The 27340-nt window shown below is 44.7% G+C and overlaps 1 protein-coding gene and 1 non-coding gene across 2 annotated transcripts in view; one reads left to right on the top strand and one right to left on the bottom strand.

Moving 5' to 3' along the window:
- Positions 1 to 27340, bottom strand: part of GLB1 (galactosidase beta 1) — a 94974-nt gene that overhangs the window by 14448 nt on the left and 53186 nt on the right. Inside the window, exons 11-15 of the mRNA XM_038759822.1 lie at positions 21039 to 21113; positions 19191 to 19280; positions 14450 to 14560; positions 9673 to 9804; positions 3248 to 3487 (exon numbers count right to left, since the gene is read on the bottom strand). Of these exons, the coding sequence (XP_038615750.1) occupies positions 3248 to 3487; positions 9673 to 9804; positions 14450 to 14560; positions 19191 to 19280; positions 21039 to 21113 (648 nt within the window). The remainder of the gene's footprint in view (positions 1 to 3247; positions 3488 to 9672; positions 9805 to 14449; positions 14561 to 19190; positions 19281 to 21038; positions 21114 to 27340) is intronic.
- Positions 26168 to 26239, top strand: TRNAA-CGC. Its single transcript has one exon. It is a non-coding gene; the product is annotated as a tRNA-Ala (tRNA).

Consider the following 27340-nt stretch of genomic DNA (forward strand, 5'->3'; position numbering starts at 1 on the left):
TTGTTGACCTAATCCTTGGATGGGGAAATCATCACTGTGCCCATCCATCCCCAGCCCAACTCTGAGTTTAAAAATGGGATTCAGTCTCCTGAGGCCTTCCCCAACTAAGCCCTCGTTTCCTCTACTCCCTCTCTCTTCTGCTCTGCATTTATGTACATATCCAGAATTTATTTATTTATATCAATGTCTGCCTCCCCCTCTAGACTGTAAACTTCTTGTGGGCAGGGAACATGTCTACCAACTCTACCACAAGGTACTGTAGAAGCAGCATGGCATAGAGAAGCAGTGTGGCTCAGTGGAAAGAGCTTTGGAGTCAGAGGTCATAGGTTCGAATCCCAGCTCCACCACATGTTGGCTGTGTGACCTTGGGTAAGTCACTTAACTTCTCTGAGCCTCAGTTACCTCATCTGTAAAATAAGGATTAGGACTGTGAGCCCCACGTGGGACAACCTGACCACCTTGTATCCCCCCCGGCACTTAGAACAGTGCTTTGCACAAAGTAAGTGCTTAACAAATGTTATTATTATTATCATTATTATTGTTATTATTATTAGTGGATAGAGCATGAACCTGGGAGTCAGAAGTTCATGGGCTCTAATCCCAGCTCCACCAGTTGCCTGCTGTGTGACCTTGGGCAAGTCATGTCACTTCTCTATGCCTCAGTTACCACACCTGTAAAAACAAGAGACTGTGAACCCATACGGAGCAGGAACCGTGAGCAACCCAATTTGCTGTATCCACCCCGACACTTAAACAATCAATGGCATTTATCAAATGCTTACTGTGAGCAGAGCACTGAATTAAGCATTTGGGGGAATAAAAATAATAGTAATTGTGGCATTTAAGCACTTACTACATGTCAGACACTATATTAAGTGTTGGAGTGGATACAAGCAAATTAGGTTGCAGTCTTAATCAATCAATGTAATTATATAATGCTTACTGTGGGCAGAGCACTGTACTAAGCGCTTGGGGGAATAAAAATAATAATAATAATTGCGGTACTTAAGCACTTACTACATGCCAGGCACTATATTAAGTGTTGGGGTGGAGACAAGCAAACTGGGTTGCAGTCTTAATCAATCAACGGTATTTATCAAATGCTTACTGTGAGCAGAGCACTAAACTAAGCATTTGGAGGAATAAAAACAATAATAATATGTAATAATAATAATATATTATAATATGTTATAATGTAATAATAATATGATAATAATAATTGTGGTATTTAAGCACTTACTACAGGCCAGGCACAATATTAAGTGTTGGGGTGGATACAAGCAAATTGGGTTGCAGCCTGAATCAATCAATGGTATTTATCAAACACTTACTGTGGGCCGAGCACTGTACTAAGTGCTTGGGGTGAGTAAAAATAATAATAATTTTAAATTAAATAATTAAATATTTATTAATAATTTAAAATAATAATAATAATTGTGGTATTTAATCACTCACTAAATGCCAGGTACTATATTTAGACTGCAGTCTCTAATGGATATGGGGGAAATAGGGGAATCTTGAATCCCTTTTCTTTTTTTTAATGGCAGTTGTCACGCATTTATTATGTGCCAAGTGCTGTACTAAGCGCTGGGGTAGATAAAAGTTAACCAGGTTGCACACAGTCCCTGAACCTCATCGGGCTCACAGTCTTCAGCCCCACTGTACAGATGAGGGAACTGAGGCCTGGAGATTTGCCCAAGGTGACACAGCAGACAAGTGGCGGAGTTGCGATTAGAACCCAGGTCCTCCCGACTCCCGGGCCTGTGCTTTATCTACTAGGCCATGTCACTTCTCTGCTACTCCACTCTTCTCTGCTGTTCCTTGGGGTGACCTGTTGCCGGAATTTCCAGCTGCTGGAGGGTCAGTGAACTCCTTCAGCTCTCTTTTCTGATTCTTGGACCGTCAGTGATATTTTCAGGTTTTGGCTGATACGGCAGAATGTTCAGACGATCTATGCACTGTCTGCCTAATGAGATCACTCTCCCCATCCCCCCGCCTCACCTCCTTCCCCTCCCCACCGCACCTGTATATATGCTTGTACATATTTATTACTCTATTTTACTTGTACATATTGATTCTATTTATTTTATTTTGTTAATACGTTTTGTTTTGTTGTCTGTCTCCCCCTTCTAGACTGTGAGCCCGCTGTTGGGTAGGGACCGTCTTTATATGTTGCCAACTTGTACTTCCCAAGCGCTTAGTACAGTGCTCTGCACAGAGTAAGCGCTCAATAAATACGATTGAATGAATGAATCACTCAACATGATACTCTGTAAATGATCTGATGAGCTGACTTCCTGTGGACGAGCAGGCGAACGGTAAGTCTTAGAGGGGGGAGCCTTCAAAGTAAATTTAACGTGTGAAAATTCTGCTTTTCAGGTAGATCCTGCCCAATCCAAAAAAAACAATGCAAACACATAAAAGTTTAGGAAACTAAAAAGAGGGAAGTCAACCATGACTGGTATACAGGGGAAAAAGAGGTAGCCTCTTTCTTTAGTAGCGTAAACATGAAAGACACTATAAAGCTGAGGGTGAAATAGCATCTTGGCAGAGAACTGGGCTAAATTTTTTTGAAGGAATCACCATTTCCCTCCCTTGGTTTTTTCCTTAGTAATCCCTCTCCCATTCCATTCCCCCACAATCAGGAATGGTGGCAGATGTGGGTAGGTCCAGACAGAGCAGAAATCCACAGAAACAGGGAATTTCCCATTATCTACAAGTAGAGTTGGCTGATATTTGGATGTCTGCGTCCCCACAGACTCTGTTGCAAAATCCCCACCCCAAAAGAGTCTTCAGCCCAGCACACTTCACATCTCGAGAAGCAGCACGGCCTAGTGGGAAGAGCACGGCCCTGGGAGTTAGAGGATCTGGGTTCCAATTCCAGCTCTACCACTTGCCTGCTGTGTCACCTTGGGTAAGACAGTTCCCTTCTCTGGGCCTCAGTTTCCTCATATGTAAAATGGGGATTCAATACCCATTCTCCCTCCTACTCAGACTGGGAGCTTGACACGTGCAGACCAGGCCTGGACGATGCAGGGCATAGAAAAGCCCTGACTGGTCAGGTCATGGGGCTGTTGAGGTCGAGAATAAGCCCTAACAAAACAGCCACCACAAAACCTCTCATCATAACTCACAATCCCCTCGCTTCAGGGAGCTTCCCGTTCCTTATCCATTCAGAGCATCCCACATGCTGAGGTGGAAAAAGAGTCTTTGGTCCGTCTATTCCCTTTCCAAGAGCCGTACGTACCTTGGTCCAACCCGGAAACTTGAGGTAGGTGTCCTGAGGTAAGTCTGGGATTCCACTGGGAATGGATAACTGACCAAAGTAGAAAGTGGGGACCCCCACGTCAGCCGACTGGCTCCCGGCCGTCTTCACCTCCGCACCACGGCAGACGAGGTCCCCCTGCACGGCCTCGTCGATTCCAAGAGGGAAGACCATCCAGTCTGTGAGGACGTCCTGGCCGAGGGTTAGGTTGGACACCAGGCCCTACGGAGGAGATGGAGCAGAACAGTCTGGTGAACGAGGGAGAAAGGCCAGCCCTGGGGCCCCATTCTCGGGGTGTCACCTCACTTGCAGGGAACGAACACTTGGGTGAGGAAGAGGTTCTCCCCACACCGGGAGCAAAAGTCAGGGATTACCATCCTTGCAGCTTAACAGCTCTCGGCCCAGGGAACCTTCAGGGTTCACTCCGAGCGCTGCCAAGAGAGAAAGTGGAGTGAGAAGCAGTGTGGCCTAGTAGAAAGAGCACGGGCCTGGGAATCTAGGATTTAATTCCGGCTCAGACACGTATCTCCTGTGTGATCTGCTCTGTGCTTCAGTTACCCCGTCGGTAAGGCAGTAAGCTCACCTCTAGGCCATAAACTCGCCACGGTCACAGAACGTGTCTACCAACTCTATTATACCGTAGTCTCCCAAGTGCTTAGTACAGTGTTCTGCAAGCAGTAAGCGCTCAATAAATTTGATTCATTAAAATGGGGATTAAATTCTACTTCCTCCGACTTAGACTGTGACCAACACAATTAGCCTGTATCCACTCCAGCACTAAGTAGAGTGCTTGGCACACAGCAAATGCTTAACAAGTACCATAGTGATCTCATCATGGGGAAAGGAACTCCCCAGGACAAAAGACGGGGAGCCCTGCTCCAATACAATCATCGCCACTATCACAGAAACTATAAGATCCATCCTCTAGACTGTAAAGCTCATTGTGGTCCCGGAATGTATCTGTTATACTGTTATATTGTACTCTTCCATGAGCTTAGTACAGTGCTCTGCACACAGTAAGCACTCAAATACAATTGAATGAGAGGAAATAATAACAACAACAATTGAGGTATATGTTAAACGCTTACTAGGTGCCAGGCACTGTGCTAAGTGCTGGGGTAGATATAAGCTAATCAAGTTGGATACAGTCCCTGTCCCACATGGGGCTCACAGTCTTAATCCCGATTTTACAGATGAGGTAACTGAGGCACAGAGAAGTGACTTGCCCAAGGATACACAGCAGACAAGTGGCAGAGCCGGGACTAGAACCCAGGACCTTCTGACACCCAGGCCCGGGCCCTATCTGCTAGGCCACGCTGCTTCTCGTTGGCACGACCGACCCGCTGCCATTACAGCCAAGTAAAGGCTCAGGCCAACGTTATGTTTCAGGTGCAGAGTAAGAAATGGCTTCTGCAACCACAATGGACCAGCTTCCTCCCACAATTAGAGTCAACCTGAAAACCAAGTAGGCATCTTGCACTCACTTCTCGACTTCCCCACCACCACCTGAACAAATAAGGAGACAGCTGCCTCAGTCTCCAACCCAAAGCAGACCAAGGTGTAACGGTGAGTCTGCAAACGGCGGGAGGAGAGGGTAGACCACAAGCCGGGCACCCTTTCTGCCTTCCGTTCCAATGCCAGAGCTGGGACTGGAAACTAGAAATGGGCCTGAAAGATCGTTTGGTTTGCTGAGCAAAGCAGCGGGGATGGGGAAGGAAATGAAAGTGCCCCACACGGCACATAGTGGGGCTGGAGAACTTAAGCGTGACTGAACTAAGGGCCCGCAGTTGAGCTAATTATGGTACTTGTTAAGCGCTTCCCAGGTGCCAAGCACCATTCTAAACGCTGGGGCAGACAAGTTGATCAGGTCAGACAGAGTCAGACAAACTAGGATGGCCAATCTAAATCCTGACTCCTAGGCGCCCAACTCAAATTATGCTAGCTTGTAAAATTCCCAGAGACACCGCAGTGTCTAGGGGATAGAGGTGTAATTTTAAGAAGGGATTAAGTGCCAGGGACAATGGGTAGATGGGGATGCGGGGCATTTTAACGTTGGAGTAGAATAGGGAGAGTGGTAAGTTTATTTGTAAAAAGAAGTTTGAAGAAAAAGGATTACGTAATCAAGCAATGCTATTTATTGAGCACGTCTTCTGTGCACAGCACTGGACTAGGCACTAGAGAGAGTTCAGAGTTCACAGGCACAATTCCTGCCCTCAAGGGGTTTATTCGACAAATACACCGATTGATTGATGGTGGGGTGCTCTGCCCAAGGACCCTGAAATATTGGTTGGGGCTGCCCGGATATTAGATCACTCATCATCATCAATCGTATTTATTGAGCGCTTACTATGTGCAGAGCACTGTACTAAGTGCTTGGGAAGTACAAATTGGCAACATATAGAGACAGTCCCTACCCAACAGTGGGCTCACAGTCTAAAAGGGGGAGACAGAGAACAAAACCAAACATACTAACAAAATAAAATAAATAGAATAGATATGTACAAGTAGAATAAATAAATAAATAGAGTAATAAATATGTACAAACATATATACATAAACACAGGTGCTGTGGGGAAGGGAAGGAGGTAAGATGGGGGGGATGGAGAGGGGGACGAGGGGGAGAGGAAGGAAGGGGCTCAGTCTGGGAAGGCCTCCTAGACTGCAAGTTCATTTCTAGGCAGGGAATGTCCCTACCAACTATCTGGCTGGCCCTGTTGCTGATCTTAGAGGAGCAGTGTGGCCTTGGGGAAAGAGTAGGGGCCTGGGGTGGGGGGGGGGGGGTCAGAGGACTGGCATTCAAATCCAGACTCCAGCATCTGTCTGCTGGGTGACCTTAGGCAAGTCACTTCACTTCTCTGGGCCTCAGTTCCCTCATCTGCTAAATGGGGATTCAGTACCCATTCCTCCTCCCACTTAGACTGTGAGCCCCCTGTGGGACAACCTGACCACCTTGTATACCCCCAGCGCTTAGAACAGTGCCTTGCACATAGTAAGCGCTTAAATGCCATTATAGGAACCTGATTATCCTGCACTGACTCCAGTGCTTAGTACGGTGCTTGGCATATAGTCAGCGCTTAAATGCCTCAATCATTAGCAGCCAATGTCACTAACCAGCAAGGCAAACCATCCTGGTTTCTGGGAATCGGTTACGACCATGGGAGCCAGTGGGCTTGGTTAAGGTTCGACTTCTTTCCTTTCATTTTTTTGTAGTATTTTATAGTATTTTTTTATAGTATTTGTTAAGCGCTCTATGCCCTGGATTGGACAAGCCAGACTGGACACAGTCCATGTCCCACATGGGGCTCACAGTCAATCCCCATTTTACAGATGAGGGAATTGAGGCCCAGAGAAGTTAATTCATTTAATTTTATTTATTGAGCACTTACTGTGTGCATAGCACTGTACTAAGCGCCTGGAAAATACAATTAGGCAACAGATAGAGACAATCCCTTCCCAACAATGGGCCCACAGTCTAGAAGGGGGAGACAGACAACAAAACAAAACAAGTAGACAGGCATCATTAGCATAAAAATAGATAAATGGAATTATATATATACATCATTAATAAAATAAATAGAATAATAAATATGTACATATACACACAAGTGCTGTGGGGCAGGGAGGGGGATAGAGCATAGACTTGCCCAAGGTCACACAGCAGAAAAGTGGCAGAGTCGGGATTAGGACTCAGGTCCTTCTGATTCCCAGGCCCGGGCTCTAGCCACTAGGCCACGCTGCTTCTCAGTGCTTTCAGGCATCATTCCTCCACGGTAAGACTCATTATCACCACCATCGCTGCTGAGTATGCGTCCCTGTACTAATAATGATGGCATTTATTAAGTGCTTACTATGTGCAAAGCACTGTTCTAAGCGCTGGGGAGGTTACAAGGTGATCAGGTTGTCCCACGGGGGGCTCACAGTCTTAATCCCATTTTACAGATGAGGGAACTGAGGCACAGAGAAGCTAAGTGACTTGCCCAAAGTCACCCAGCTGACAATTGGCAGAGCTGGGATTTGAACCCATGACCTCTGACTCCAAAGCCCAGGCTCTTTCCACTGAGCCACGCTGCTTCTGCTGTACTAGTTGCTTTAAGCCCACATCTGCATTTCAGAGAGCCCAACATATCCCCAGACTACTAAATTTTTCCCCAAGAGAGCCAAGCCAAACCAGTGTTTACATGCCATTGGTAGGGTTGGAAGGAATCTACTTGAAAAACCTGTTGGGTTTTTTGTTTTGTTTTTAATTCATTCAAAATTGCATCCTATCAACCTACTGACCCACGACTTCATGGCAGACAACCTGATCAATGGTATTTACTGAGCACGGAGCACTGTACAAGGCGCTTGGGAGAGTAATAATAATAACAATAATAATAATAATGGCATTTGTTAAGCGCTTACTATGTGCGAAACACTGTTCTAAGCACTGGGGAGGTTACAAGGTGATCAGGTTTCCCACAGGGGGCTCACAGTTTTAATCCCCATTTTACAGCTGAGGTAACTGAGGCCCAGAGAAGTGAAGTGACTTGCCCAAAGTCACACAGCTGACAGCTGGCGGAGCCAGGATTTGAACCCATGACCTCTGACTCCAAAGCCCATGCTCTTTCCACTGAGTCACGCTGCTTCTCCAAAACAACAGATTTGGTAGGTATGACCTTTGAGCCCAAGGAGCCTACCATTTAGAGGACAAAGCTGTGGAATGGCCTTGTAAATTACTAAAACTAAGATCTGAATTTTAAATGGCCTCAAATCCAGGCATGGTGCGTTGTCTACCAGTTGTACCCTAGCAAGAAACCAGAGTCCATGAAAAAAAAAAAATCACTGAATCTCACCTCTACCATTTCCTGTTTCCATCCAAGCCGGAATCCAGGTCCAAAGTACTACTTGCTTTACTAGCCAGAAGTCGGGAAGTGTGCACAGTAAAGAATTTCTCCAATCGAAAGCATGTTGTTTTCACGTTAACTAGAAACTGTCGAATTTATCCTCTGGGTTACCTCCGTTTCCCCTCTCCCATCTTAAGTAACGCACACTGATAGTCTTACTAGCTGTAATTAAGTTGTAGCTCACACAACATTTAAAGTATCAGAATTGTACCGATACTCGGTTTCCCCTAACCTGGAACTCCCTCCCCGTCCACAGACACAAGGCCACCACTCTCCCCACCTTCAAAGCATTATTATTAAGGTCACACCTCCTCCAAAGGGCCTTCCCCAATTAAGCCCTCTGTTCAGTGGCTTCCTCTCCCTTCTGCATCTTTGATGCAATTTGATCTCTGCCCTCCGGTCATTTGATATGTGCTCACCCTCAACCCCACAGCACTCATCATCATCATCATCATCATCAATCGTATTTATTGAGCGCTTACTGTGTGCAGAGAACTGTACTAAGCGCTTGGGAAGTACAAGTTGGCAACATATAGAGACAGTCCCTACCCAACAGTGGGCTCACAGTCTAAAAGAATTATGTGCATATCTATAAATTATACATCATAATTTACAGATAATTCCCCTCTAGACGGTACGCTCGTTGTTGGCAGAGAACCTCCACCAACTCTTGTACTCTCCCAAGCGCTTAGGACAGTGCTCTGCACACCAAAAGTGCTCAAAAAATACCACTGATGGCAGTGTGGCTCATTGGAAAGAGCACAGGCTTTGGAGTCAGAGGTCATGGGTTCGAGTCCCGACTCCGCCACATGTCCGCTGTGTGACCTTGGGCAAGTCACTTAACTTCTCTGAGCCTCAGTTCCCTCATCTGTAAAATGGGGATTAAGACCGTGAGCCCCAGGTGGGACAACTTGATCACCTTGTATCCCCCCAGCGCTTAGAACAGTGCTCAGCACATCAATCAATCAATCAATCGTATTTATTGAGTGCTTACTATGTGCAGAGCACTGTACTAAGTGCTTGGGAAGTACAAATTGGCAACACATAGAGACAGTCCCTACCCAACAGTGGGCTCACAGTCTAAAAGTGGGAGACAGAGAACAGAACCAAATATACCAACAAAATAAAATAAATAGGATAGAAATGTACAAGTAAAATAAATAAACAAATAGAGTAATAAATATGTACAACCATATATACATATATACAGGTGCTGTGGGTGTTTACATAGTAAGCGCTTAACAAATGCCATCATTATTATTATTATTATTATTATTATTATGACGAAGAAGGTGGCTGACAGGAGCTTTTGACCTCAACACAAGCTGCAATTGAGAGGCAAAATGCAAGGTTATTTGCTGCATTTGGGGATTCAGAGAGACCCAGTCCCTAATGGGAAACATTGGACTTTAGCACAGCGCTTCGCACTCAGTAAGCACTCAATAAACACAATCAAATGAATGAATCTAAGAACTCAAATGATTTGAAAGTTTCCAGGATGTAGAGGTCAGTACTTCGGTTTACCTTAAAGTCATTGTTATATCTCCCAAAGTTCACTCGTCCCATGTTTTCTACCAGAAGGTCCAAATTAGCGCCAGCTTTCCCAGTTACATTGATAGTAATTGACTTGTCCCTCTCAAGGATTCCTTGCAAGACCTGTAAGTGAAGGGACGAACACAAAAATGACTCATTACAAAAAAAAAAAATTAAAAATAAAATAAAAATAAACTCCAAAGGGAAAATCATCTGATTAAAGATTGCCGACACTAACGAGCCCTGGGTTTTCCCTTTCTTCGTGTTTGACCCTGCTTCTGGGGAAAGATGGTATGACCTGGAATTCGTTCATTCAGTCGTATTTATTGAGTATTTAGTGTGTGCAGAGCACTGTACTAAGCGCCTGGTAAGTACAAATCGGCAACATACAGAGACGGTCCCTACCCAACAACGGGCTCACAGTCTAGAAGAGGGAGATAGACGACAAAACAAAACATGTAGACATGTGTCAAAATTGTCAGAACAAATAGAATTATAGCTACATTCATTCATTCAATCATTCAATCGTATTTATTGAGCGCTTACTGTGTGCAGAGCACTGTACTAAGCGCTTGGGAAGTACAATTGCACATAGTAAGCACTTAACAAATGCCATTATTATTATTATTATTATTATTATACAAGTCGGCAACATATAGAGACAGTCCCTATGTGTGGAGGGAGTCCTATGTACGACAGGGACGGTGTTCATTCATTCGGTCATTCAATCATATTTATTGGGCGCTTACATTATGTTGCCAACTTGTACTTCCCAAGTGCTTAGTACAGTGCTCTGCACACAGTAAGTGCTCAATAAATACGATTGAATGAATGAATGAATACGGAGCACCGTACTAAGCGCCGCTTGGGAAATTACAATACAACAATAAAGAGTGACATTCCAGCCCACAGAGAGCTTACAGTGTAGCCTCCAGTGCTTAATACAGTGCCTAGGACATAGTAAATGCTTAACAAATACCAGAAAAACAAAAACAGATTATTAGAAAAGCTTGCTGCGAGTATGCATACACATGATTGAACACAATGCACAGGAGTAAAATGAGGCCACCAAGGATGGATGGATGGATCAGAAATGTCCCATTTTGCAGAAAGTGAGGCTTAGTGGAAATAGCACGGGCCTTGGAGCCAGAGGTCATGGGTTCAAATCCCGGCTCCTCCCCTTGTCAGCTGTGTGACTTTGGGCAGGTCACTTAACTTCTCTGGGCCTCAGTTACCTCATCTGTAAAATGGGGATGAAGACTGTGAGCCCCACGTGGGACAACCTGATCACCCTGTAACCTCCCCAGAGCTTAGAACAGTGCTTTGCACATAGTAAGTGCTTAATAAATGTCATCATTATTATTATTATTATTAAGTCTTAGTCAATGCCAGCCCAAGAGCCTGGGGCTATAGCATCCAAGTTCAGCCGAGGGTCAGGCCAGGCACATCATTAACAAAATAAATAGAATAGTAAATATGTACTAATCATTTAAGTAGATGGGTAAATTCAGCTGGGCCCCTACATAAATAATATGGAATCCTCAGGTCACACCCTTTAACTTCAGAGAAAAACAAATAACAGTAGGGTTGGGGATGGTGGGAAACGCCCCAAGTATCAGGAAGGCCAGCACCTGGAAAGAAAATGAACAGAGGCAAAAAACAGAGAGGGGCATGAACGATCCAATTCAGAGTTGTCAAGCAATTAGGCCTCTGGACTCCTCACAAATTCACTGCAGGTTTCGGCGAGGTGCTTCAGTAATTCAAAGAAGTGAAAAATAGATGTTTCCTCAAAAAGTGTGGCCCAATTGAAACTCAAGCCCCATGACTCATTTTGTTCCCCAAAACAATAATATTTCCCCACAGTGTGGAACAAATTTTCAATGCAAAATTTTCAAGAGTTTCCTTTACGCTGAAAATGTGCTTTGCTGCATTCTAATCCAATCAGTCAATCAATCAATCCATCGTATTTATTGAGTGCTTACTGTGTGCACAGCAATGTACTAAGCGCTTGGGAAGTACAAGTTGGCAACATATAGAGACAGTCCCTACCCAACAGTGGGCTCACAGTCTAGAAGGGGGAGACAGAGAACAAAACCAAACATATTAACAAAATAAAATAAATAGAATAGATACGTATAAGTAAAATAAATAAATAAATAGAGTAATAAATATGTACAAACATATATACATATATACAGGTGCTGTGGGGAAGGGAAGGAGGTAAGACAGGGGGGATGGAGGGGGGTAGGGGGAGAGGAAGGAGAGGGCTTAGTCTGGGAAGTCCTCCTGGAGGAGGTGAGCTCTCAGTAGGGCCTTGAAGGGAGGAAGAGAGCTAGCTTGGCGGATGGGCAGAGGGAGGGCATTCCGGGCCAGGGGGATGACGTGGGCTGGGGGGTCGACGGTGGGACAGGCGAGAATGAGGCACCGTGAGGAGATTAGTGGCAGAGGAGCGGAGGGTGCGGGCTGAGCTGGAGAAGGAGAGAAGAGAGGTGAGGTAGGAGGGGGCGAGGGGATGGACAGCCTTGAAGCCGAGGGTGAGGAGTTTCTGCCTGATGCGCAGATTGATTGGTAACCACTGGAGATTTTTGAGGAGGGGAGTAACATGCCCAGAGCGTTTCTGGACAAAGACAATCCGGGCAGCGGCGTGAAGTATGGATTGAAGTGGGGAGAGACACGAGGACGGGAGATCGGACAGGTGGCTGATACAGTAGTCCAGACGGGATAGGATGAGAGCTTGAATGAGCAGGGTAGCGGTTTGGATGGAGAGGAAAGGGCGGATCTTGGCAATGTTGTGGAGCTGAGACCGGCAGGTTTTGGTGACGGCTTGGATGTGAGGGGTGAACAAGAGAGCGGAGTCGAGGATGACACCAAGGTTGCGGGCCTGTGAGACGGGAAGGACGGTAGTGCCGTCAACAGTGATGGGAAAGTCAGGGAGAGGGCAGGGTTTGGGAGGGAAGACAAGGAGTTCAGTCTTGGACAACGATCCAACGATCGGGCTTTCAAATTGCAATATTTTTGAATGCCGATTTCCAAAGAAATGGTTTCAGTGAGACAGACGCCAGGAGAATTCTCATCCTCCTCTCAGTGTCACTCCATTCCGTCACCAAGACCAACATCCAGACCTACACCGCTAAAGGTCTCAGGGGTCCAGAACTGCTAGGTGTCTTCTTACTAAACAGTACTAAATCATAACGCTTGTGGTTTGTGCCATTACAAAACTTCTATTCAAATGAAACAGTGTGGTCTAGTGGATACAGCACAGGCTTGGGGGTCAGAAGCACCTGGGTTGTGTGACCTTGAGCAAGTCACTTCACTTCTCTGAGCCTCAGTTCCCTCATCTATAAAGTGGGGAATAAAACCGGGAGTCCAATATGGGACACGGACTGTGTCCAGCTGATTATCTTTTATCTATTCCAGCGCTTAGTACAGTGCCTGACACATGCTTAACAAATAACTTGTACTTCCCAAGCGCTTAGTACAGTGTTCTGCACACAGTAAGCACTCAATAAATATGATTGAATGAATGAATGAAATAGCATTTGAGGGAAAAACAAAAAAGGTGAAAAGTCATAAAGAGATTTGGGGCCAAAAATCTGGCTGGGATTTTATTCTTTACGTTAGCACCTGGACTTCTTATTTCAGAGAAATCTGCACCCAGAAGTTTAGACCATGCAGTAACATGCACTCTTTGGTTTTTCACAGAGGTTCCAGTCAAAGCAATTGGAAGTATTTCAGTATTTCACTGGGTGGGGTGGGGAGAAGCGGGGGTACGGAGAGAGAAAAGTCATAGTTAATAAGGCTGTCAAAATGCTTAAAAAGTGCTTTGGAACTCTTGCCCTGTTTAAAACTCCCCACAGGTCAACTTTCTCATGAAACAGATCCTTTGATCAGCAGTGGGGTAAAACTGAAGAACTTACTTGTCACTGGTGAAGGTGCAGACTTCGATGGAAACATATTAAACAGAGTCACTGCTGGAATGTCATAAATAAAATCCCACCAGGCCTTCTCTCTATACAGTAACCCGTTATGGGCAGGGAGCGTGTTTGTTAATTATCTTGCATTGTACTCTCCCAAGCCCTTAGTTCAGTGTTCTGCACATAGTTAGCGCTCAATAAATACCACTGATCGACTGCTTCTGGCTCCTTGAATAAGGGCTTCCAAGTATGGTCCTAAAGGGACCGGAAAATACCATGGATAGATTGACTGATAAAAAAGAACATTTTAACATTAGCTGGAGACCACGTACCAAGAAAAGAATATCGCTAAATTTGCAATCCTTCTCATTTACGTAGGAAAGAAGTGAATCACTAAGAAAGTTCAAAGCAACCCTTCTCTGAACTAAAGAAAATCTTGCTGCTCATTACTTGGAAAGAAAATGGAAACGCCAAGAGTCTCAAATTGATGTATCAGATTAGTAAATTCTTTTAAAAGAAAGAAAACAATTCTTTCGAGTTTCCTGCATTTTTTAAGTCAGCTTTCTAGCTACTCCATTTCAACCCCCAACTTGAGCCATTACTGTAAATGAAAATTATTCACATGTTCCAGCTAAGATTTCTTAACAGAAATCTACGGGCATGATGTTTTTTCATGTTTACAACCACCAGGAAGGTCAGGCCAGAGGTCTTACAAGCCACTGATGTTTAACTTTCCGCAACTCAATACCACTGATTTGCTTAGCCCAGGACAGACAGAAAAAACACTCTTCTCCTGATGTCAATGTAACAGGCGCAAAAAATCTTTGCCCATCAAAGAGATAGCTCTTTCTTACCCCTTCCACAGTCACGTAAGCTCGGTCATGGACTCCATTGAAGGGGGAAGAAAGCGGCACCTGTTCACAGTTTCTAGGCAGTGTGGTTCGGTATAATACAAATCCAAAATACTAGAGAAAGAGAAGGAGGAAAATCTCGGTTAGAACGTAAATTGTGAAAGTATCAGACCTGCAGGGGTGGAAAATGATGATTGCTCGAAAACTCAGTAAGAGGCACCATACGTGTTGATAGTCAACTTTTATTTATTTGAAGGTGAATTATGAAATGAGGGTAATTATGAAATGTACTAACTAGCACTTAGTACAGTAACTGGCACATAGTAAGCACATAACAAATGCCAGAAATAAAATGAGGAGAAAGGCCAATTAGGGTTAATTTATATTGGAAACAAGGATACCTCATAACTCTGCTGACAGTATTTGTGCTGCTCTTCCTAATAATATATGCACAAAACTAGGAGCCAGAGTGGAAATAGACACTAGTCAAATTTAACAGAATCCTTGAGCTGGGGCTTAGTTACATAAACTTCTTGATCCACTAGAGTGTACACTCCTTAAGGACACAGATTGTGTTTTTTTGCTCTATTGTACTCTCCCAAGTGCTAACTACATGGTACTCCGCAGTCAATTGCTGGCATTTGAGCCCTTACTCTGTGCAGAACACTGTTCTAAGCACTTTGGGAGAGTACAACAGAGTTGATAGGCAAGATCCCTGCCCTCAAGAAACTAGCAATCTAGTGCAGCATGGAGTAAATGTTCAACAATGATAATAATAATATTTGTTAAGCACTGATATGCCAAGCACTGCGGTAGATACGCGACAATCAGGCCAGAAACAGTTCCTGTCCCACATGGGGCTCACGGCCCAAGTGGGAGGGGGGACAGGTATTGTCAATCACTAAATATGATCGATACCCACTAGGTAGGAGCCCTGGGCCCCTGTGGACTGTTCTGAGCCCAATCCAGGGGTCCAAAGGAGCAGGAGCAGGCCAACCCCCCCAAAAAAAACCTTAAAAAGTTCATACATACAATGCAGTTCCAGCTAACATTAGCTCAGTGCCCAATATAGTATTGGTCCATACTCTACACAAAGACACACATACACACACACACACACACACACACACCCCACCCCCACCTGTGCTCCCAGACTCTCTCTCTCTCTCTCTTTTTTTGGTGGAAAATTCTTCCCAACAGGTACACCTGCATTGGGTAGAGTGAGCTTTAATGTATGGAAAATATAGTAGCTCTGAGCCATCTCCCCCTCTAGCCTGCTCTCAACCCTCCTGAGAAGTTTAAGGATTGCCAGTGGAACCAAAGAGAGCCGGAAGATGCTTTAAAATAAAACAAAACAAAAAAAGAAACCTCCAAAGACCGAACACTACACCCCCTCCCATGCGGCCCCAAACGTCGGCTCCTAATCCACCTTTCCTGTTGCTAATTTCTTTGTTTTACTTAGTGCTAGCAGTATCCATATAAAAACACCAACGAAAGCACCTAACCAATTTTTTTTTCAAGAATGGGATTAGTGATAAATGAGTCCTTGGCTCGGCGTGGGCAAGGAACACGTCTGTTATATTGTTATGTTATACCCTCCCAAGCCCTCAGTTCAGAGCTCTGCACACGGAAAGCGCTCAAGAAATACAACTGACTGCCTGACTGCCTAGAAGGGGAAGCCCCTTAACTGCTTGTGGTGAAGGGAAAAGGAACTGACTGCTCAAAGTACTAGTGTTTGAACCCTCGCCTGTCAAGAACCACCTACACTAGCTGGGGAACTGCACTGTAGTAAAACTCCATGACTCAGATTTCGGGATTCGGGGCCCATCTCTACCTGGAAATAGGAAGGTGTTATTTCCACCATGCTTTCTGCTTCTCTGGAAATGGAATTCTGCTTTTCCGCAATGGGATTACATGGCATCTATCAGGTCACCTCTATTAAGAGGACTTTCAATACTGAAGGATTAGGATGCCTTAAGTCGATGCCTCCTCCTCCCGTACGCCCTCCAAATTTGGGCAGACTCGGGTGCCCCTCGTTTATGAATGGTTTGAGTTGGGGGAGGGTCTCCTGCCTGATGGCTGAAGCCCTCCCGCTGCTCATGGACTGTGAGCAAGCTCATGTCCAGTGACCTTCTTGGCCTGTTTAGTCCCTGTCGGTGACTTCCCTCTAGACTGTGAGCTCGTTGTGGGCAGGAACTTGTCTGTTGTTATACTGTACTCTCTCAAGTACCCAGTACAGTGCTTTGAACACAGTAAGCGCTCAATCAATATGATTGAATTGCAGGGGGCTCCTTCATGATCCCTCCCGCCAGGAGGGTAGGTGGTCCTAATTGCCCTCCAATATTGCATTTGAGGGGCTCTGCTCAAGAGGGCCAGAAGAGGCTCACAACAGGGGGACCAGACCAATGTTTTAGACCCCTATGAGACCCTTCTCCATCCCCAGTGTGTCCTTCCCCCATGTGGGCCAGGGACTGGAATCCTATCTGATTATCTTGCATCCACCCTAGTGCTCAGTACAGTGCCTGGTACAAATTAAGGGCTTAAAACCACAATTACTAATACTATGATTGACCACTTACCGCTGTGAAGTAATACGGCCTAGTGAAAAAAGCCCAGGATAGGGAGTCAGAGGACCTGGATTCTTCCAATCCCAGCTCTGCCACTTGTTTGTTGTGTAACCTTGGGCAAGTCATTTCACTTTTAAGCTCATGGTGGGCAGGAAATGTGTGTTATATTGTACTCTCCCAAGTACTTAGTAGAGTGTTCCACACAGTACAAATTCAATAAATACAACTGATTGACTCCCTGTGCCTCATCTACAAAATGGGGATTCAACACCCAATCCCCGCTTCTGCTTAGACTGTGAGCCCCATGTGGGACCTGATTATGTTGTGTCTACCCCTGGCGCTTAGGACAGTGCTTAGCACTTAGCGAATACCACAGTTATTATTACGATACCTAGCATTTCCAGGCTTCCTATGGAAGAATCTACCACGGGATGGAATTTTGGCAAGGAAGAGATCCAGATCAACCAGACCTGCAACAATGACTCGGAAAGATCTGGACACTGAAAAACTCTGGAGGAGCGGAATCCAGGTTCAAGGGCTTTCCCTGGAACCTGGCTAAACATCTGCTGGGGCTCAGAATTAGCTAAAGCCAAGGAATTCTTTCTAAATCCCATGAGGCAGCCACTCTCCACTGGGTAGTCCTTTGGAAGGAATCAAGAAAGACGGCAACAGGGCTCATGGATTTCTACAAGATGGATCCCCCCAGGCTCCCAATGCTGGAGACTCTAGACTGTTAACTCATTATGGTGTGGAAGAACAATTTCCATTGGGTGATTTCCTCTCCAGACCCAGACCTGCTTTGTTCTCCAAGTGATCAAATACCACTGATAAGCAAGGCCAGGGGTTCTAACTTGCTAAAAGGGGTAGCTTCCTCCTGTCTTTGGGTGATATACTACTCTACCTGAAGATAGGAGGAAGGAACAAAGAGAAGAGGATAAGTGATATGCTTGCCTTGACAGTACTTGGGTCCCTTGTTATGAGGCAATCAAGCAGGCCCTGCGAAGCAGGCCTAGAGCTGAAACTCACGGGGAGAAGGAGAGAGAGGGAGAGAGAGAGAGAGACACAGAGAGAGAAAGAGACAGAGAGAGACTGAGTGCAAATGCAAGGCCTTAATCACTGTGCTCCCATAATGGGCAAGGAACCTGTCTGCTAATCAATTGTTTTGTTTCGTTTTCTCTCCCCCTGCACTTCTAGACTGTGAGCCCGTTGTTGGGTAGGAATTGTCTCTCTCTGTTACCGAATTGTGCTTTCCAAGCGCTTAGTACAGTGTTCTGCACATAGTAAGTGCTCAATAAATATGATTGAATGAACGAATGAGTAATTCTACTGTACTGCACTCTCCCAAGTGCTTAGTATTGTGCTCTGCAAATAGAAAGCACTCAATAAACCCCATTGACTGATTGGAGACCGTTCCCCTCATCTCGTGCCCTTAATAATAACAATAATAATAATAATTGTGGCGCTTTTTAAGCACTGACTCTGTGCCAGGCACTGTTCTAAGCACTGGAGTCTATACAAGATAATTAGGTTGGACACAGTCCCTGTCCCCCACAGGGCTCACAGTCTTAATCCCCATTTCACAGATGAGGGAATTGAGGCCCAGAGAAGCCAAGTGACCTGCCCAAGGTCACACAGCAGACAAGTGGCAGAGCAGGGATTGGAACCCAGGTCCTTCTGACTCCCAAGCCCCTGCACTGTCTAGTAGGCCACCGGCATGCGGGACCAAATTTGCTCCTGAATTTAGGCAAATGGAAACGTGCGTGACAGAGACAAGATTATATTTCCTGCTGAATTCCAGCTAGGGTTCAGCCTTTTACACTTTAGTATTTAATCACTTGCTTTCAATTTGAATAAGTAAATCCTTCTGGAAGGGAAAATTTGCACAAGTTCAAAGACCCTCTTCCAGATCTACGTCCCACACACTCTTCAGCCAACAGGGTGAGTTTGGAGTAGAAACGAGCACTTTCCATAGAGTCTCCCATGTGAGATTTAAAAATTAACAAGATGAAAACGGACAAATGAATCGGGAAGTATTTTTTCTGAAACAACAACAACAACAACAAAATCTAAAGGCTGTGATTAAATAGTCCGTGGTTAACCCAACTGATACCCATTTTAAATTTCCAAGTTTAGTAAGGATTCAACAAGCCAAAAATTAAAATGTTCCAATAGCCTACCTGTTTCACTTGGACAAATGTCAAGGGATACTTGCTTTTCACTGGCCCAGGAGGACAAAGAACTTCAAGAAGCTCCACCACTGTGTTTAACTGAAGAAAAAAAAAAAACAGACTTCTGTTTAGTGCCTACAACAGAAACTCTAAATATCTAACCTGATGGAAAAGAAACATTCATTCATTGAATCATATTTATTGAGCGCTTACTGTGTGCAGAGCACTGTACTAAGCGCTTGGGAAGTACAAGTTGGCAACATATAGAGACGGTCCCTACCCAACAGTGGGCTCAGAGAGGTTTCTCTTTTGCAAGGGTCTGGTAATATTAGTAGTAAGCCTACAAAAAAAACAAAAAACCTCAGCCACAAAACTGTAAGACTCATGAAAATGTTTATGCTGCTACCTGGTTTAACTCTCATCTCTGCTCTCATAAAATAAACAACAATAATCTTGTAAGAGTCTGCCAATTTAGCGGGGAAGGCTTAAATAGTGCCAGGACCGTGAAAGAATGAATTTTTAATGGGACTTTAATTTCAGAAGAACGGCAGAAAGAGCACATGCCTGGAAGTCAGAGGATGAGGGTTCTAATCCTGACTCCATCTCTTGCCTGCTGTGTGACTTTGGGCAAGTCACTTCTCTGTAACTCAGTCTCCTCATCTGTAAAATGGGGACTCTACCCCTATTTTCCCACTTGGACTGTGAGCCCCATGTGTGACAGGGACTGTGTCTGACTTGATTACTACATTCATTCATTCAATCATATTTATTGAGCGCTTACTGTGTGCACAGCACTGTACTAAGCGCTTAGGAAGTACAAGTTGGCAACATATAGAGACGGTCCCTACCCAATTTTCTCCTTTATGCAACAACGGGCTCACAGTCTAGAAGGGGGACTTAGACGAGAGCTTGAAGCATAGCAAGCATAAATACCACAATTATTATTAGTAGTATTTCCTTCAGCAAAATTATTATTCAACCAGGGTGAGAGGGCAAGTCCCGTCTCCTCTGATTCAGGCTCCCATGTACTTTTGACAGTTATTTTGCTAACTTTGGAGCTTTAAGAAAGTTAGTTCGGTTCAGAATTACAGTTCCCCAAAATACAATGAACAGGCTATTTTCTCCTTTATGCAATATAAAACTACTGATTCCGCAGGAAAGGTGTGTCAGCACAGTCTTTCGCATTCAACAACACAGAGGCAGCCCCGGACACATGCCGCAGAAAAAGCCATCTGATCAAAAATGTTTTGGTTTTTTTGCCCCGGGGGAGGGGGGTGAAGAGGGTTAAATCAATGATTCAGAATAGTTTCAGAAGCCACAGACCTTCTAGAATATAACATACATGTCCTATCTGATTTGTGCTGCGACATGGAAAATATTGCACATGTTCAAGGCATTCAGAACTCAGCGGCAGCCAGGGCTGGAAAGGTTATGCAATTATAGTATAATTGATCTTTTGGTGAAGAAAAGAAAAAAAGAAAAAGTTTGCCAAGGTGCTATTTTAAGATTTTGTGATTCTTGTCTAGGTTTCCAATTAGAAGCATTTTTTTTTCTATTTTCACCTGATTTCTTGTGGGTGATATGGGTGGAAGTTTGACAGCTGCTTCAGGTTTTTTTTCCCCTACAATGTGTCATATACCAAACCCAGAAGTGCCAATGGAAAAAAAAAAAGAGTTCCCTTTGGTTGGTTTTAATAGTTTAGCTTCTTAAAATTTCCTAAATGCCATCCCCCCGAGAAGAAAGTGTCAATTTATCAGAAGAAGCCTCATCAGTAAACTCTTGCACCCTTCAATTTTACCTTCTTGTGTGCTAAATGCATGCCCACACAAACACACACACACACTCACTGACACTCACCTTCCTCAGGACAACTTTTCCATATGCAAATTTAGGTGTGGTTGGTGGGATAGGATCATCTGGTATGTGTTCATACTGCAAGAGAGAGGAAAAACAATAGTCAACAGCAAAACCAAATTGTTTGCACGGAGTAAAAAAAAAAATACCATTTAACACCAGAGAAGTTTTAGTGGATAAAACAAGGGCCTGGCTCCATCACTTGTCTGCTGTGTGACCTTGGACAAGTCACTTCACCTCTCCAGGCCTCCGTTACCTTATCTGTAAACTGTGAGCTCCATGTGGAGCATGGACTGTGTCCAACCTGATTAGCTTGTATTTACTCCAGCGCTTAGTATAGTGCCTGGAACATAGTAAGGGCTTAACTACCATTTAAAAAAAAATGATGGTGGGCAAGGGAATTCCCGTCCCGAGGGCAAGATGTAGGTAAGTGGCAGGATGGCTGAGATCGAGGTACATTGGTGCTAGAGGATTGGAGTGTGGAGGTTGTCGCAGTAAATCAATGAAGTTAAGCAGGAGGGAGAGAGCGGACTGAGCGTCTTAAGCAATGGTAAAGTGCTTCTGTCTGATGTGGAGGTGAAAGGGCAACCACTGGAGGTTCTTGAGGAGTGGGGAAACATGGACTGAATGATTTTTCAGATAAATGATCTGGCAGGCAGAGTGAAGTATGGATTGGAGAGGCGACAGACAGGATGCAAGGACGTTAATGAGGAAGCTCATGCAGAAATCAAGGTGGGAAATGAGTTCTGGGATCAATGCGGAGGCAGTCTGGATGGAGAGGAAAGACGGATTGTGACAATAGAACACACAGGATCTCATGACAGAATGAATGTGTAGGTTGAAGGAAAGAAGTGATTTGAGGATAATGCCAAGGTTTTTTGTTGTTGTTTTGTTTAATGGTACTTATTAAGTGCTTATTATAAGCCAAACACCGCGTTGGGCACTAGGATAGATACATGATAATCGGGGTGGACACGGTCCCTTTCCCATATGGGGCTCACAGTCTAAGAGTAAGGGCTTGTGAAATTGGGAGGGTGGTAGTGCCATGAGAAAGACAGGGTTTGGGTGGAAAGATTAGGTGCTCTGTTTTAGAAATTGCAGGTGTTGATGGGACATTCAAGTAGAGAGGTCCCGGTGGCCGGAGAAAATATGAGAATGCAGAAGTCAGGGCTGGAGCAGTCCATTTGGGAATCATCCTCGTAGAGACAGTAGTGGAAGCTGTGGGAGAGAATGAGTTCTCTGAGGGAGGGGGTGTAGAAAAACAACATAAGGGGACCCAGAGCTGGGCCTGGAGGGACCCCCATTTTTAGAGGGTGAGAGGCAGAAGGGGGATCCCGCAAAAGGGACTGAGGAGTGGTCGGTCAGAGAGCTAGAAGGAGAAACAGGAGGACAGAGCGGTGAAACCAAGGCCACATGAGGTTTTCAGAAGAAGGGGGTGGTCCACATGTCGAAGACAGCAGAAAGGTAGAGGATTAGGATGGAGGAGTAGCCACTGGGCCACTGTAAAGGTGCAAGAGGGGTCCAAAATGTTGAGTCTGGAGTTTTAAGAAGTAAGCACTTATGCCCCCTCCATCTAGATTGTAAGCCCGTTGTGGGCAGGGACTGTCTCTCTCTATTGCTATACTGTACTTTCCAAGCACTTGGTACAGCACTCTGCACATAGTAAGTGCTCAATAAATATGATTAAATGAACGAATGATTGTTTTTTAAAAAAACTGTAAAATGGTCATTAATCATCATCATGATGATGATGGCATTTGTTAAGCGCTTACTATGTGCAAAGCACTGTTCTAAGCACCAGAGGGGATACAAGGTGATCATGTTGTAGCACGTGGGGCTCAAAGTCTTAATCCCCATTTTACAGATAAAGTAACCGAGGCTCAGAAGTTACTTGCCCTAGGTCACACAGCAGACATGTGGGGGAGCCGAGATTAGAACCCATAACCTCTGACCCCCAAGCCTGTGCCCTTTCCACTGAGCCACCCTGCTTCTCATCAATACCTTTAATCAATTTATATTGATATATAATTTTATAATAATCAAATAATATAAATTTGATATATTGATTGATATATATTATATATCTATTATATTGATCTATAATGATATAAATATCCATTTATATTGCTATGTAATCAATATCAATTAAATACCTTTTCTCCCTCCTACTTAAACTGTGAGCCCCATGCAGGACAGAGACTGCGTACACCCTAATTAACCTGTAACTATCCCAGTGCTTAGAACAGTGGATGACATACAGTAAGCGCAGAAATAACATTAAAAAAAAAAAACTGGATGAACACTGCAGCCCCCCACAGCACAGATTAGTAGGGATTAGTGGGAAAGGGATAAGCAAAGAAAGAAGGGTTGGAAGGGAAAGAAGGAAAGAGGTACAAAGAGGAGGCAGCAACAATCAACTCCCCTAACAATCAGCAAACTCAAGAGGGCAAGCATTTGGGGGCCACAGTAGTTCACCCTCTTCCTCTGACTGGTCTTCCATAGGAAAAGCAGACAAATGATCACCAAATAATAATATAATAGTAACTGTGGCATTCGTTAAGTGCTTACTATGGGTCAGGCACTGTACTAGGCGCTAGGGTGAATACAAGCAAATCAGGTTGGACATATTCTCTGTCCCACATAGGGCTCACCTCTCAATCCCCATTTCACAGATGAGGTAAGCACAGAGAAGTTGAAGTGGCTTGCCCAAGGCCACACGGCAGACAAGCGGCTGAGCCGGGATTAGCCCCGTGACCTTCTGATTCCCGGGCCCGTGCTCTATTCGCTATGCCATGATGCTTCTCGTCGAAACCACATAAAGCCCGTTTCAGTTTAAGGCGGTCAGATCCAAGCCCCTCAAATTTAATGGCGGCTTCAAAACTCGGGTATACGAACAACCGCCGAGGGTCTCGAAGCTATGTTTTAGAACATGGATTCCCAGAAATATGCATTGGAAGCTACCTCTGCTCCCAGTTACCCCTTGAGGAGCCAGCACTTTGAAGGTTAAAAGCAACATGGCCCAGCTGCACATGCGTGGAAGTCAGAAGGCCCTGCATTCGCTGCTGTGTGACCTTGGTCAAGTCACTTCACTGGGCCTCAGTTTCCTCCTCTGTAAAATGAGGATTAAGACTGAGTCGCACATCAGACAGGGACTGTGTCCAACCTGATCATCTGTTATCTACCCCAGCGACTAGTCCAGTGCCTGGCATAGAGTAAGTGCTTAAAAACATAATGTATATTAAAAAAAGCCGACAATCAGCTGGATGAAGAGTGGGGGAGGAATTATTTCCTTGGTTCCCCTCCCTTGTCTCCTTGGCACCTATCAAAAAGGACAGTTGTCCCACTATGGGAAGGAAAGAAAATAACCTCGCTGCTTTTGCCGTTTGATCAGACAGCCTAAGCCTGGGACTCTTGAGAATTCAGCCTCCAACAAGATTGGCATTTTAAAATTTCTACCTTCTATCACAGAACCAGGATGAAAATCCTCAAAAATTGGGCTGCTGCAACTTGGATTTAAAAACACCAAACCAAAAAAAAAAAAAAACACAAACAAAAAACCCAAGACCCACAGTTGTGAATTTACTAATGTTTCACCCATTCTAAACCATTCTGTTCGGTGACAACCGTCAACTTGAAAGGAAACTATCAGTTGCCTAATGAAATCAGTTTCAGCCAGCCACCTCAAGGTATATACATTCCTAGACAAAGAAAAAGAAATGAAAAAAAAAAGTGTTAACCAAGTCTGGATGGCTTTTTGCCCACACCAAAGAGTGATCTTTAGGAAGCGCAGATGAAAAAGCTCCGCACCATCTCAGACGTTCATTAGGCAAATGACTGTCTGGAGCCACTCGCTGTTAAACACGGCTTCCTGGCCTGTCCTACGGGGTGGGACTTGCCACCTAGACAAACACAGAGAATTGCTTCGTCTGCTCTCCCCAGAGAGTCTGCTCTGCTCTGGACCAGTAATCCGGTCCTCTCTGAATGACCTCGTCCTTACCGGACGAGGTGGAATGAGCCAAAGAAGGGCCTGGCGGAAACCACTTCTCGATTCTTGGCGATCCATCTCCCGGGCACCTGGAATTTGGGGATGGCAGGGTTCTTCGATCCCCGTTCTCGTCCACTGGGATGACGCATGGAAGGAGTGATGGTGACCTTGGGCGATCTCTACACTGCAAGCTTGTTGTGAGCAGGGGATGTGTCTGTTTGTTGTTATATTGTACTCTTCCAAGTGCTTAGTACAGTGTCCTGTGCACAGTAAGCACTCACTAAATACAAACGAATAACTGGCTAACAATCAACCCCGGCAAAGGTGGAGAGAGGGGAAGAGCATTCCTTTCCACCATTGTTCCTTGGGGATCTTCCCAAGATCAGTTATCCAGGAGGGAGGATACTTTAATTTCTCCCTACTCTACTGCATCGCCTACCTGTTGGAGTCCTCATTCCTTAAGTACTACATGCTCACTCCAACCCCTCTCCCCACAGCACTTTCCTTTTTTAAAAATGGCATATATTAAGCACTTACCAAATGCCAGTCACTGTACTAATAGCTGAGGTAGTTACATGATAATCACACTGGACGCAGCGCATGCCTCACAGCTTTAATCCCCATTTTACAAATGAGGCAACTGAGGCACAGAGAACTGAAGTGACTTGCCCAAGGTCACCCAGCAGACAAGTAGGGGAGTGGGGATTAGAACCAAGGTCTGTGCTTTCAGCTAGGCCGCTCTGCTTCTTACGTATGAATGTTTATCCTTGGTTGCTTCCTCTAAATGTAATTTATCTTTTATTATCTTTCTTGCTTGCTATATTATAAGCTCCTTGGGGGCAGGGATCATGCCCTGTAATTTATTTTTTAGTGTGGGTCTCCCCTGCTAGATTGAAAGTTCCTTGAGGTAAAGAACCGTTTCCATTTTCTCTATTGTACTCTCCCAGGCACTGAGCACAGTGGTCTGCACAGAGTAAGCACTCAATAAGATTACTGCGTCCCAAGAAGCAGCTTTTCAAAAAACAAAAGAAAAAAACGCACACCAGCGAGAGCCATAACATCCCTCTGACTTTTTGAAGGGAAACTGTGTGGCTTAATGGAATGAGCATAAGCCTTGGAGTTACAGGGCCTGGGTTCTAATCTAAGAGGGGATGGAGCTCAGTGGTAGAGCGCATGCTTCGCGTGTATGAGGCCCCGGGTTCGACCCCCGGCATCTCCATGATTTTCCCCCTCCCCATCCCCCCCGCCTTACCTCCTTCCCCTCCCCACGGCACCTGTATATATGTATATATGTTTGTACATATTTATTACTCTATTTCTTTATTTTATTTGTACATATTTATTCTATTTATTTTATTTTGTTAATACATCTTGTTTTGTTGTCTGTCTCCCCCCTTTAGACTGTGAGCCCGCTGTTGGGTAGGGACCGTCTCTATATGTTGCCAACTTGAACATCCCATGTGCTTAGTACAGTGCTCTGCACACAGTAAGTGCTCAATAAATACGATTGAGTGAATGAATGAATAATAATAATAATATTATTATTAATATTATTAAGACTGAGCCTCCTCCTTCCTCTTCCCCTCCTCCCCCTCCCCATCCCCCCGCCTTACCTCCTTCCCCTCCCCACAGCACCTGTATATATGTATATATGTTTGTATGGATTTATTACTCTATTTATTTTATTTGTACATATTTCCAAGTGGAGATTCTCTACCAAGGCAAACGCACATAAAACAGAAGAGAAGCAGCCAAAAGTCCTACTTATTCCTGATGGGAAGCAGCATAGCCTATCAATCAATCAATCAATAGTGGTTAAAGCACGAGCCTGGGAGTTAGAGGACCTGGGTTCTGATACCGACTCCACCACTTCTCTACTGTGTGACCTTAGGCAAGTCACGGCTTCTCTGTGCCTCAGTTACTTCATCTGTAAAATGGGGATTAAGACTGTGAGACTGGGGGACAGGGACTGTGTGCAATCTGATTATCTACCCTAGCACTTAGAACAGTGTCTGGCACATGGTAAGCGCATAACAAGTGCCATTAAAAAAAAAATGACAACAACCCGAGGTCCTCTAGCTCCCAGGCCCGTGCTTTACCCACTAACAATTACACAAAAAAGAAGTGCCCTCTATCAACATTTTTTATGTGCCACTGCTGATAATAATAATAATAATAATAATAATAATATTAATATTATTAAGACTGAGCCCCCTCCTTCCTCTCCCCCTCCTCCCCCTCCTCATCCCCCCACCTTACCTCCTTCTCCTCCCCACAGCACCTGTATATATGTATATATGTTTGTACATATTTATTACTC

The sequence above is a fragment of the Tachyglossus aculeatus genome, chromosome 2 (assembly GCF_015852505.1).
Source record: "Tachyglossus aculeatus isolate mTacAcu1 chromosome 2, mTacAcu1.pri, whole genome shotgun sequence".
NCBI classification, from domain to species: Eukaryota; Metazoa; Chordata; class Mammalia; order Monotremata; family Tachyglossidae; genus Tachyglossus; species Tachyglossus aculeatus.